The following is a 13,319-nucleotide window of genomic DNA, read 5'->3' as shown; positions in this document are numbered from 1 at the left end:
ACATTCATTTTCACTCATGAGCACCAGGCACTCCTTGGAAGAATCAGCTGAGTCCACGGGGTAGATTCTCTCCAGGAATAGAGCTTAAAAGGAAAGCTAATAATTATTTTTTTAAAAGTCAGACTATTCCATAACAAAAATAAGTCTTGGGTTCACTTTTTAGAGGAAATAAAATTCAGAGGACATGACAATTGGATTAAGTTGAGCAGGTCAAACATTTTAGAACAGTTTCCACCCAGGAGGAAAGAAAGTTGGGAGAGGAGGTGATCCCAGGAGAGGGTAATGGAGGCGGATGCCAGGGTCCTTGAGGCAGACCACGGGGTCTGGACTGTGTCCCAAGGCAGTGAGAGCGGCCGGAGGACAGGTGGCATCTGACCAGTGCAGGGATGGGCAGAACCCCTGATTTGAGGTGGCCCGGGTTGGTGTGACCCTGGGTTAGTTCTCAGAGTTTCTGGGGCCCCCAGAGGGCTCCCCAACATGTGGTTCAAATTCCCATGTGAGCTGACATCCAGAAAAAAGTTTGGAGAACCCGTAAGAGCCACCCATTCTGTTCAGTGTTCTCCATGGAAGGTCTCTGCCCCTGAAGATGGCCCAGGGCACCCAGAACAGCCCAGGAGGCAGGGGACATGTCTTTCAGCACCTGTGTTCATTTGCCCGGCTCTGCTGTTGAAGCCGGTGCAGACATGTTACATCTTCAGCACATCCGGGTGAGGGAACTTCGGTCTCAGCGGGTCCTTTTGTACACATGCAGAAGCTGAAGCCAGGAGAACAGAGGTGTCTTCAGATGGCTAATCCAGCCTCTGTCACAGCTCCTCAGTGCTCCTGGTGGGCTCTTGTTCTGTCTCTTAACGAGCTGAACACCCGGGTTAGGGCAGGAGTAGAGTGGATGTGGTCTCTGCCCATGGGGACAGGCAGAGGCAGGGTTTATGCTGAGCTCTGCTTGTCCTAAAGCAACGCTGTGGCGTCCATAAACTCTCGAGGTCAGTGGCATCAGAGAGGCCATGCCGTGTTGAGGTCAACACTTTGAGGCCGGACTGTTGGTGTTCGAATCCCAGCTCTGCCACTTCCTAGCCACATGGCCTTAGGGAAGAGGTTGACCTCAGTTTACTCCTTGTGAAACAGGATTGAGCGCCTCATAGGTTTTTGATGAAGATTAAAGAGCTGATGGCTATGAAGGTGCTTAAAGGAGTCCTGGGATGCTGGGCTCCACGTGTAGTGTAGTGAAAGTCACTCAGTCCTGTCTGACTTTCTGCGACCCCGTGGACTATACAGTCCATGGAATTCTCCAGGCCAAAATACTGGAGTGGGTAGCCTTTCCCTTCTCCAGGGGATCTTCCCAACCCAGAGATCAAACCCAGGTCTCCCGCATTGCAGGCGATTCTTTGCCAGCTGAACCACAAGGGAAAGCCCAAGAATACTGGAGTGGGTAGCCTAGCCCTTCTCCAGCGGATCTTCCCAACCCAGGAATTGAACCAGGGTCTCCTGCATTGCAGGCGGATTCTTTACCAGCTGAGCTACCAGAGATCCGGGCTCCACTGGAGCATGAGCTATTATCATCATCACTGCTGCAGCCCTGGTTTTTATTGTAGTCAGTACACCTGCCGTTCCTCGGGTGAAAGCAGCCCCGGTCCAGCATTCCGCCTCCAGAGGGGTCATTTACGTCCAGAGTTTCTCCAGCATGGCCCTGGAAGGATGGGATGAGGGGCCCCTCGCCCACCTCCGGTCCATTCTCTCCCGTAGAGGTTCTACGTGGCCTCCTCCCGGCAGCTGAAGCGCCTGGAGTCGGTCAGCCGCTCGCCGGTTTATTCCCACTTCAACGAGACCTTGCTGGGCGTCAGCGTCATCCGCGCCTTCGAGGAGCAGGAGCGCTTCATCCGCCAGAGCGACCTGAAGGTGGACGAGAACCAGAAGGCCTACTACCCCAGCATCGTGGCCAACAGGTGGGCATGGGGCCATGGGGGAGGCTCCCAGAGCGGGGTGGTGGGGCCCAGCGCCGGCCTCACGGGAGGGAGGCTTGGACTCGGCGAGAGGAGAGGACGGAAAGACCATTAGAAAGAGGAGCGCGGTCAGCCCGCATGTGGCCGCTGAAGCGCAGGCGCAGGGAGTTCTGAGTCAGGAGATACCGCAGGGCCATCCTTCCGCCGTGCCCCTGGTAATACAGGATCATCGGTGACGGCGGCCTTGGCTCCTGAGTGTTCTCGTCACATGCTTCTCTTCACCCCCGCCCCTGGGTGATGAGTGTGGGAAGCAGTGTTATTAGTAATAGTATTAGGTTAGACCGTGTGAAATTGCCCTTTGGGGGATCAAGCATGGTTGAATAGCATCGGGCTTAAAAGAAAAAGGAGTAGAAGTTGGATAATGATTGATTGAGTCTAGAACATCCCGTCCTCACTTGCTTACATCCTAAGATGTTTTTTGAGATGTGAGAGAGGGAAGACTCCGGGGAGGGGTCAGAGCACCCTGGCAGTGACCCAGTGCACACCGCATAATCCCTGAGTGTGAGACGGGCAGGAAGATAGGGCATCGCTGGGAAGACCTTGCAATTCCCTTGCAGAGTTTGTTTGGGGAGTTTGTTGAAATCTGGGTTTCTGTGGGAATAACTCACACCCCGAGGATCCATCACATGGATCTTTAAGAATGTGGTGGGAAAAAAACAGATTGATAATACTGCCTCTCTAGAATGCTTTACATTTTCAAACAAAAACAGTGTTCCTATGTGATAGCATACAAAAGTTAGCTTTAAACGTGTAGATCTGTCTGTATTTTAAAGGAAAGATAATACATTTTAATGTTTCTAAACTAGTGGTGATCTAGGTCTGGGGACCCTTTGGCTCTGTTGGCTGTGTTTATTTCTCACTCTCCCCTCCCCCCACTCCTGCCAAGAGACATTTGTTTTAAATCAGGGGTGCCTCTCAGAGTTGATGATTTTTCTAAGCATTTTGGAAGTTTCTCAGACATCTTTTTTTAAAAATGCACACATGGGTGTATTTTTAAGGTTTCAGTGAGAAAAGGTTGGCTCTTAAGAAAGCAAGTTTCAGTTTCCTGGGAGGATCACCTCTGGAGAACTCTATTTTAGTCCCTGGGGTTGCCAGACCAATGAGGAATTCCTGAAATTGTGTCCCTTCAGCCCTTCTTCCCCATGCCCCATGAACTGGGCAAACAAGGCCTCTCTTAGGAACTATCGGGGAATTATTTCAGTAAGCAGAGTGGCCACCCAGCCTCCCCACCCCCACCCTCAACCGGAAACCGAGCCTCTGAGAAGCTGACCTGGGCGTGTGTGTGTGTGTGCGTATGTGTGTGTCCCTGTCCCTCTGCCTGCGTCTCCACGCAGGTGGCTGGCCGTGCGGCTGGAGTGTGTGGGCAACTGCATCGTCCTGTTCGCCTCGCTGTTTGCCGTGATTTCCCGGCACAGCCTCAGTGCAGGCTTGGTGGGCCTCTCGGTGTCTTACTCCCTGCAGGTAAGATGGGGGCACTCCCAGGTGGACTTTTCTAATCCTCTTGCTGGGGAGCCGATTGTCAGGCACTTGGCCCTTTACTTTGAATCTCTGTGGGCATGGGGGAAGGGGACGAGGGCTAAGTGGAGTTTGAGGTGCAGCTGTAGAGCCCAGTGACTGACTGAAGCAGGGGAGAAATCAGACGTGCAGCCAGGACTCCTCCATCAGCCAAGGAGCGTCCCTGATGGCCTGAGAGGATGTCTCCAGCTACCAGAAGACTGCACTCAATTCTATAAATTTCCCTCGAGGCACTGCTTTAGCTGCATCTCACAAATTTCGACGCGGTGTGTTTTCTTAACTATTATCTGGTTGGGAATACCATCTCATTTCCTTTCTGATTGCTTGTGTAGCCCCACGGGTTATTTGGAAATGTGGCGCTGGGATAAGAGACGCACAGTAGCAGGTCTGGCCATGGTATCTGAGGTAGCTGTCTTCTGGGCCTTCGTTATCTGAAACATGTCATAATTCATGCTGCCTTCATGAGAAGAAAACAACTCATGCTCACTCTAGACGCTCCATTGGATGACTCTTCCCCTCACAGGTCACCACATACTTGAACTGGCTCGTTCGGATGTCATCCGAGATGGAGACCAACATTGTGGCCGTGGAGAGACTCAAGGAATATTCGGAAACTGAGAAGGAGGTAACGTAAGCCCCCGGCCTGACGTCTTGACCATGATCTTCGGTGTAACTTGATGCAGAAGAATCCTCTGAACTGCAGCATGTGCCTCCTGCAGGCAGCCTCCACCTGACCAAAAAAAAAAAACCCTCTGTTATTTGTTACGTGTTTTGAATGGGGACTTACATTATGCAAAATTAATCATACTAATTTTCTCTTTAGATTTAAAAGTTAAGTACAAGTGAGTCATTTAAAAATACCAGGTATCAGTAACAAGAGAGTCAGGATATGGATATTGCACAAATTATGCTATTATTGGTAAGCAGTTTACTGAAGTTTGGGAAACCCTGCTGTTATTTAACCCAAGTCCTCATTTTATGGATGGAGGAAAAGGGCACGTAGTGAGGGACGACGGCTGGTCTGAGGTCACCTCCGTGGTCAGCAGGACAGCTGGGAGTAGGACCCAAGGCTCTGGTGTCACGTTGCCCCTAATAACTGCCTTATTCTGCCTGCACACCATCTCTGAATAGCAGGAGTTGTGTTAATGACAGTAGCAGTAAGGCCTGGCGATAACTCCATCCCACCACCACCAATAATAATAGGGACACACCTTGTGCCCTTGTGTGGTGTCAGGCCCTGTGCTAGACACTCTGTGTAGAATAATCCATCTGTCCTTTACACAACCTTGTAACTCATCTTCTACTATCACCCCCATTTTGCAGGTGAGGAAACAGACACAGAGAGGATTTGTTACTTGCCTAAGATCACATGGGCTTGCTTCCCTGTAGCTCAGACGGTAAAGAATCTGCATGCAATGTAGGAGACCAGGGTATGATCCCCTTCCCAAGGGTCAGGAAGATCCCTTGGATAAGGGAATGGCATCCCACTCCAGTGTTCTTGCCTGGAGAATCCCATGGACAGAGGAGCCTAGTGTGCTACAGTCCACGGAGTCTCAAAGAGTTGGACATGAGTGACTATCACTGCATTCCAAAAAAATGCCCCCCAGGAATGAAACTAAAGGGACCCTGGTTAGAGTCTGACTTAGGGATTCACTGAAGTGACCTGTGCCAAGTCCTTGCATTCGGTGAACCAGGGCCCACCTCATCAGAGAGCATTCTTCAGAATGGTGTGAGTGCCCCCTGTGGACATAAGAGCACATTACACCAGCAGGTTCCCACCCTACCTTGATTTATCCATTTATTTATATCAGCTTTTGAGGTATAATTCATATGCCATGCAGTTCACTCATTTAAAGTGTGAAATTCAGGTTTTTACTTTTAAAAATACTGTACTTATTTTCACTACTTTTAATTATAGTTTTAGAATAAGAGCAAATTTGAAAAATACAAGAAAAATATCACCCAGAGTCTTACCACTATTAAAATATATGTTTACTTAACGTGTTTGTATATATTACATACGATACATATTTACAGGTAGAAAGTTCCACCGATTTCTCTCCAGTCCCCTCCGTGTTCTTATAGCAGTGTCTCCTTATTTATATGAGGGGTGTAAAAAAATTAAGAAGTTTATGGGGGAGAAAGGATGGAAGCCCTCTTTCATTGTCCTCTCCATTCCTCTTCCCTGAAGAGAGTCCGGAGCGTAGCCCAGAGCATTTCCAGGTGTAGACCTCAGGAAATGTGAACTGAACAAATTAGCTCTTCAGAAACAGGGGCTGTGTGACTCCAGGCAAGCTGCTTTCACTCTGTGTTTCAGTTTCCTCGTGTGTAAACTGGGGATGGGAAAGGACTCCACTCTGGGGATTGTAGTGAGGATTAGAGGAGGTCGTGTGATCGAGCGGCTGCTGCTTTTATTGTCGCCCTCCAGGCCATGGACTTCCCTGGTGGCTCAGACGGTAAAGCGTCTGCCTACAATGCGGGACACCCGGGTTTGATCCCTGGGTTGGGAAGATCCTCTGGAGAAGGCAATGGCACCCCTCTCCAGTACTCTTGCCGGGAAAATCCCATGGACGGAGAAGCGTGATAGGCTACAGTCCATGGGGTCACAAAGAGTCGGACACGACTGAGCGACTTCACTTTCACTTTCCAGGCCTTCGAAGCCATCAGAGTATCTCACCTTTAGCTCTGTGTCTGTCTAGAGGAGACCGCCCATTCATTGATTCAGTCCACAGATGTTTATTGAGCACCTCCTACGTACTCTGGGCTCTAGAATGTAGCAGTGAACAAGTGAAAGAACCCGTTCTCGTAGAGAGGCTGTTCCAGTGGGGTGTGGGTGACAGAATGCAGAGATACTTGCTTAAAGTGCCAGGAGGTGGTGAGTGCTCTCAAAGAGAATGGACGCAGAGAGTGTGGGAGCAGAGGGGCCCAGGGCTCAGAGGGTGGTTGCATTAACCTGGGATCCACAGCAGTCAAGCAGGCCGAGGGGTAGTTTGGCACAGAATGTTCCAGGCAGAAGAAGCCGCAAACGCAAAGGCCCAGAAGCAGCACACGTGGGCGTGTGTAGGGAAGCAGCACACGTGGGCGTGTGTAGGGAAGCAGCACACGTGGGCGTGTGTAGGGCAGCAGCACACGTGGGCGTGTGTAGGGAAGCAGCACACGTGGGCGTGTGTAGGGCAGCAGCACACGTGGGCGTGTGTAGGGCAGCAGCACACGTGGGCGTGTGTAGGGAAGCAGCACACGTGGGCGTGTTTAGGGAAGCAGCACACGTGGGCGTGTTTAGGGAAGCACACGTGGGCGTGTGTAGGGAAGCAGCGCACGTGGGCGTGTGTAGGGAAGCAGCGCACGTGGGCGTGTGTAGGGAAGCAGCGCACGTGGGCGTGTGTAGGGAAGCAGCGCACGTGGGTGTGTGTAGGGAACAGTCCAGAAGTCAGTGCAGGAGCAGTGAGGCAGTGAGTGGGAAGGAGGGGGCTGTGAAGTCAGAGGGGTCATGGAAGCCGCTCACGTGGAGCCCTGGAGCACGTGAGACGGACTTCAGACCCCTCACGCCCACCCACTGCCCGCTGTCATCGCAGGCTCCCTGGCAAATCCAGGATATGGCACCGCCCAGGGACTGGCCCCAGGTGGGCCGAGTGGAGTTCCGGAACTACGGCCTGCGGTACCGAGAGGACCTGGACTTGGTTCTGAAGCACATCAACGTCACCATCGACGGTGGGGAGAAGGTGGGTGCCCCTCGACTCCTGCCCGTCCGTGGGCGGGCACAGGCTGCCACCAGGTTTTCTGTGCCCCTAACCACAGGGTGGAGGGGGAGAGCCTTTGGCAGTAAAATCTGCTCAGAGCATCCCAACTGCAGACTGGTAGCCCAGGAGCCAGAGGAGATACATTTTGGAAATTGCCAATACTGAAAAATCTGGAATGTTTTATGTTTAAAAAAAAAAATCCATTTCCTGCTTTTCTTGAAAGATACTTCTGGCAGCACCGGGCCCATCCTCCCCGCCTGGCTCTTTCTAGATAAAGACGTGAGCCTCCCAGTTTACTGACTAGTCCCTTCCTCCCCTTTTCTTGTGCCCCCTTGGCCCCTAGGCCTCTAGAATAGAAAAATGCCCTCCTCACTACTGGGGACAGCTCAAGGGTATCGCTGCTCCTATAGGACGTCCTTGCCCTGAGACCCTCAGACCCTCATACCCTGAGGAATCAGACTGAGGGTCTTTCTGGCCATTTGCCAGAGGCCAGTGTTTCTTTCTTCTCTGAACCTGCAGGAGTTGTTAAACACCCAGTCGGGAGGCCCAGAATCTTCTGTTCCCATGAGAGAGTTTCTCCAACTTGTAACAAGAGGAGGAACAGAGTGGGCGATGTTCTCACGGAGGCTTTCTGGCTTATGTTGCATAATGAAGCTGCCCTGTGAGTTGCTGTCCCAGGGCGGAGGAGCCTGCCTCTCTGGAGCCCAGATGAGAAGGGGAGAGTTTTGCCTGGAACATCAGTCATTAGCCATTAAGTGGGGAGCCCAGCTCCCTCAAGAGGATAAGTGGAGGCCAGGTCGTACCCGTGACCTCTGCTCACTCAGCTGGGATACAGGGGCATCTTCCTGAACCTTTGAGATATTCCAACACCTCAGGATGGGGAAACTCACCATCATAGAACTGAAAAACCATTTGATTGTTACTTAATACTGTCTTGAGTTGCAAATAACTAACTTATTAAAGGAACTGATTATAATTTTAATTTCTAAAAAGAGCTGGCAGTGAGAAGGAAGTCCTTCTTGACCTTTGCCCAAAACAGCCCCTAAAGGAATGTCTCTGGAAACTGCTGAGGGGAGTAGAATAGTGGGGGAAGGGTGGGTCGACCAGATGACTGAACTGCTCTGTGGCTGGTACTTAATGCAAGGGGCAAGAGGTTAGCCCAGATACCAGCGTTCCCACTTCACGCAGGCCCTTTCTGCCCCACAGGTTGGCATCGTGGGGCGGACAGGAGCCGGGAAGTCGTCCCTGACCCTGGGCTTGTTTCGGATCAAAGAGTCAGCCGAGGGAGAGATAATCATTGATGACATCAACATCGCCAAGATCGGCCTGCACGACCTCCGCTTCAAGATCACCATCATCCCCCAGGTGGGCGGGGTCACACTGAAAGTGACACGTGTGTATTTTCAGAACAGAGGGACGTTTGTTCCTGCTTTGTGGTTTTCATGACTTTTTACTGAAAGTATGCTATGTTTCTTCATGGACTCTCCCCTTCGCACATAATTAACAGGGAGAATTAAGTAGGTTTCATTCATTCCTTCACTCCTGCCACCCAGTAGGCAGTGTCCTAAGCATCTCACAGCATCCAGTTAAGACACTGGCTTCTCTGCTGGACAGGAATCTCTCACCGTCCCAAGAGGCTAGGCGAGAAAGATGAATTTTCTAGACTGATTCCTGTAGGTGGCGATTGCATAATATGTTGCCTTTTAGTGTTGTGTTGCCTTAAATTTCTTCTCAGATTTTAATTTGGAGGCAGGAGACGGAGGGGAATCCATGTACCTTGCAATTAGGAATTGCCCTCATCCGCATGCTGGTTCTCACTTCCAGAAAGCTCCCAACACACTTGTGTACTGAATGCTCTGGGAAATATGACAAGAGAGAAATCTGTTTTATTTCCCTTAACACAGAGTTTTCCAGATTTTTTCCCCCCATCTTTGACATCTTCAGAAGTGGTGATTTGGAGGAGCTCCAAAACCCTATTTTGAACAATTCTGGCAAGAACGTTCTACATCCCACCTATTTGCCCCACCCGTGTTCAACCGTGCCTTGAGCCTCACGCCGTCTGCTGTCTTCCCTCCAAATAGGACCCTGTTTTGTTTTCGGGTTCCCTCCGCATGAACCTGGACCCGTTCAGCCAGTACTCGGATGAAGAGGTCTGGACGTCCCTGGAGCTCGCCCACCTGAAGGGCTTCGTGTCGGCCCTTCCCGACAAACTGAACCACGAATGCGCGGAAGGCGGGGAGAACCTCAGGTAGGCGGAGTGACGCCCAGCCGGGCCTCCGCATCACCTCTGTCGGGGCCTTGGTAGGTTTTGTCTGTTTGCATCAGGTTCAGACCTGGGCTTGAGTTCCAACTCTGCCACATGAGCAATTTGCCTCCTAATCTCTTGGGCCTCAAGTTTCAGTATCTAAAACGGGTTTCATGCTGGGCTCATTTTTACTGTGACGTGTAACCAGGATGGTCAGAACAGCTCCTTTGTCACACCGGGTCCCTTCAGTGGAGAGTGAAGTTGTTACATTTTGGAAAGGCTTCTCTCCCAGTCATAAATAGTACTGCTCTGGGCCCTCCCTGCTCCCACCCATAGCCCCAGCTGCCTGGCCCTTCTCCCAGGCTCCACCCGGGATCCAGCAACTAAAGCGGTAATGCCTGGCACAGCACAGCAGGGATCCTCTGCCTCTCCCACTGCATGCATCACCATGATCACTAAGCACGAACCCTCAGGTGTGCTCAGCAAGAGCTGGGGCCACTCACACACGGGGGCGGCCAGCCAGGCGGCTCTGCTGGTCTTGGCTCACCACGTGGGTGGGGGCCGCTGGCTGCAGGCGGATATTCTAGCTGGCCTCCACTGGGGCCGTTAGGCTCTGCCCCGTGTGTCCCTCCTTCCCCGGCAGACCAGCCCAGGCACGTTGTCACGGTGGTGGCAGAGGTGCAGGCGTGAGCACACCCTGGTGTGCATCCCCGTTCCAAGCCTCTAGGTTTGCCAGCATCCCGGTGGCCAAAGCCAGGGACAAGGTCGAGTCCAGAGTCCACTGAGAGAGGCCCTGCAGAAAGCAGTTTGCCTTCTGGGGCAAACTTTGCTTGGGGCCAGTTTGTTAATTGTTCTACTTGCTGTACTGAACTGATCAGATATCTTGGCTATCACCTCCGAGCTCTGTGTTGAGAATGAATCTGAGGCTGCTTCTAGCTCAACAGGAAGACCGTGCTGATCAATTAGTGATGGCCGATGTGGGCGTGGATGTGGGGGTTGGAAGTGCCCTCCTGGTCTGAGCAGCAGACAGTGTCTCCTCTCCCTCCTCTCAGCTCAGGCCTGGGCTCAGTGTCAGGGGTGTTTTTGACACTCGTTTCCTGGTCTCTCTCTCCTGGTCAAGCGTCGGGCAACGCCAGCTTGTGTGCCTGGCCCGGGCCCTGCTGAGGAAGACGAAGATCCTCGTGTTGGACGAGGCCACGGCGGCCGTGGACCTGGAAACGGACGACCTTATTCAGTCCACCATCCGGACGCAATTTGATGACTGTACCGTCCTCACCATCGCTCACCGGCTCAACACCATCATGGACTACACGAGGTGACGCCCTTGGCCCAGAAGGCCTCCAGGCCTCACAGTCCACTCCACCCACCCCATTCACCCACTCATTCATTCATTCATGCAACACTGACCTCATGCCTAGTGACAGCCCTGGTGTCTCTTTGTCCTGGTTAGTACCAGGCATTTTTGCGATCACTCAATCAAAAGTTAACATGTGTGTGGATGGTCTGCCACATTCCTGGCCCCGTTCCAGACACTGGGGACTGAGCCGGGAGCTGTCAGACAAGGACCCTGCCTAATGGATTAGTTGGGGGTGGGGTGCAGAGATGGACAATAAACACAGCAACCAATAAAAGCGAATTGTGCTGGGAGGGAAATACACAAGGCGGTAAGAGAGTACTGAAGGTGACGTAACAGGACATTGACTAGAACTGGGGTTGAGGACAGGCAGCCAGGTGGATGGCTACTGCAGCAGGCCTGGCAGAGGGTGTTAGGGGTCTGACCCAAAGCAGGGACTGGCCCAGGTAGACTCCTGGGGCACGGGGTGCCAGCCCCTCCCCCACGCCTCACATCTGCATCCTTCCCTTGCAGGGTGATCGTCCTGGACAAAGGGGAGATCCGGGAGTGGGGCTCCCCCTCTGACCTCCTGCAGCGGAGAGGTCTCTTCTACAGCATGGCCAAAGATTCTGGCTTGGTGTGAGCCTGGAGTGGGTGCAGCTGGTCAGAACTGCAGGGCCGACCTGCCAGCAGTCAGGGACGAGTCAGCATCCCTGGGAACCCAAGCCTCTCATAGACTGAAACCAAAAAGAAAACCCCCAAAACCAAAACATACACAGAGCAGCCGCCCTCTGGCCCTTTTCCCTGGAACTGGCCATGAGGAAATGGGAGAGACACTGGGATGCAGCTCCCCCCAACAATGCACACGCCCTCGGCTCTGTTACCCCCTGCAGATGCACACACGTTCTCATGCCCCTGGGAGGGCACGCATGTTCTCCCTGCTCTGTGGGGACGTTTGGGCCACCAGACTTCCACAGAAACCGGTTGCGTAAAATCTGCTAGTGACCAAATCCAGCCAACTGCCTCATGTCTCTCCAGCTGAAGTCTGTGGATTCTGCGCCTTGGGGAAGCTCGCTGGTCCCCGGCACCTCTCCGTCCTTGCCTGGCTCCCCCTAGATGCTTGTCTCCCCAGGGCTGCAATTGGAGGTGAGGGGCTTAGTGAAGGCCATGCTCACCCTCAGGCAGTGTCCCGAGGACCACCGACAGCCCTCTCACCAGCCATCTGGTCTACGAGGTGCTCAGCTGCTGGGAACCAGCCTCCCAGCCCTGCCTCCAATGGGACTTGCTGTCTGGACTCCGGGTGACCGGGCATGGAGGTCCAGGCTGGGAGAGCCCTCTCAGTGCCGGCTTCCCTGCTTGGCTGCTCACCTCCTTACCCACCTCAGTCTTTGCCTTCCTCCCTCCGTCTTTTTACCCACGGCTAGAATGGGTTTATGCCTCCAGGTGCCTGAGAATGAAAACCTGCTCATAGTTAACCAAGCGTTCTAAGCCCAGAGCGCCAGTCCCTCCAGGTGGGAGCAGCTGGTACTGAAAAGAGCCCCCGTGAGTCTCCTCCTCATTTGTAGATTTCAGTTTCTCACCGGGGACCACTGGTTCGCTGTCAAGGCCGGCACGGTGGCTGACTTGACTTACGGTTACTGAGTCTCTTCTGAGACAAGAAAAGGACCTTTTCACAAGGGTCAGTGATTTTCTTTCTTTTTTAAGTACTGCTCCAGGGAGATGAACAGTCTCAAGACTTTAATTTCTTAGGAGGAAGCGTTAGGCTGAAGACCAGCACCCCAGGGAATGGCCAGGTTGGTTCAGCATCTGGAGGTTGGGGGCTGTCTTCTCAGCCCTGTAGGTCCCTCAATTGGAGACCAAAGTGAGACCCAAAAAGCAGAGAGAGGTTGCTATTCATGCTCGCTATGTGAATTACATTGCTGACTTCAAACCAGAGAAGCATCTTTCTCCTTTTAGGTGAAAATATATATTTATTTTTTGTAAGTTAAACCATTCTTTCACATTAGATAAACCAAGTGTTTCTTGGGGATCTTTTTGTAATGACTTACACTGGAAACGTGAACATTTGCAAATAATTTGCAGTAAAAAAAGAAAAATTTTATTTCTTTCTAAACGACTGTTCCATTTTCTTTCTAGCGAGGATTCCCGCTCTCTCTCCAAGAGTCAGGATGGGGCACTTCTCATCTGCTGCTGTCCTTCCTTCTTGGCATGTTGTTTCTAGAGGGAGCTCTTGGAATTGGGAACCTAGAGGTGGGGTTTGGTGGGGACTCAGCGTGGCATGGTGGACGGACTTGAGTCCTGCCCTTATCCTCTGCAGGCTGTGTGACCCTGGGCGAGTCACTCAGTCGTCTTCCCTCTGTTGCCTCATCTGTAAAATGGGGCTGATCAAACCTCCTGGGCTTGCTATGAAGATGAGCACTGATGTAGGTCTTCTGTGCATGGCTCAGGTCAGGTTCTAAGACACAGGCAAGGCAAGCATCATGTGTGGCAAG

At 52.3% G+C, this 13,319-nt stretch overlaps 1 protein-coding gene across 6 annotated transcripts in view; it reads left to right on the top strand.

The window, feature by feature from the left end:
• Positions 1 to 12,928, top strand: part of ABCC1 (ATP binding cassette subfamily C member 1) — a 151,224-nt gene extending 138,296 nt beyond the window's left edge. For all 6 annotated transcript variants that reach the window (XM_025275035.3, XM_044935672.2, XM_044935670.2 and 3 more), the window contains 8 exons: positions 1,741 to 1,940; positions 3,332 to 3,458; positions 4,036 to 4,137; positions 7,085 to 7,231; positions 8,456 to 8,614; positions 9,331 to 9,497; positions 10,615 to 10,809; positions 11,362 to 12,928. In XM_025275035.3, the coding sequence (XP_025130820.1) occupies positions 1,741 to 1,940; positions 3,332 to 3,458; positions 4,036 to 4,137; positions 7,085 to 7,231; positions 8,456 to 8,614; positions 9,331 to 9,497; positions 10,615 to 10,809; positions 11,362 to 11,470 (1,206 nt within the window). In that variant the 3' untranslated portion in view covers positions 11,471 to 12,928. The remainder of the gene's footprint in view (positions 1 to 1,740; positions 1,941 to 3,331; positions 3,459 to 4,035; positions 4,138 to 7,084; positions 7,232 to 8,455; positions 8,615 to 9,330; positions 9,498 to 10,614; positions 10,810 to 11,361) is intronic.
• Positions 12,929 to 13,319: the final 391 nt, after the last annotated feature.

The sequence above is a fragment of the Bubalus bubalis genome, chromosome 24 (genome assembly GCF_019923935.1).
Source record: "Bubalus bubalis isolate 160015118507 breed Murrah chromosome 24, NDDB_SH_1, whole genome shotgun sequence".
Classification (NCBI taxonomy): Eukaryota; Metazoa; Chordata; class Mammalia; order Artiodactyla; family Bovidae; genus Bubalus; species Bubalus bubalis.
This window is presented reverse-complemented; position numbering and strand designations above follow the sequence as displayed.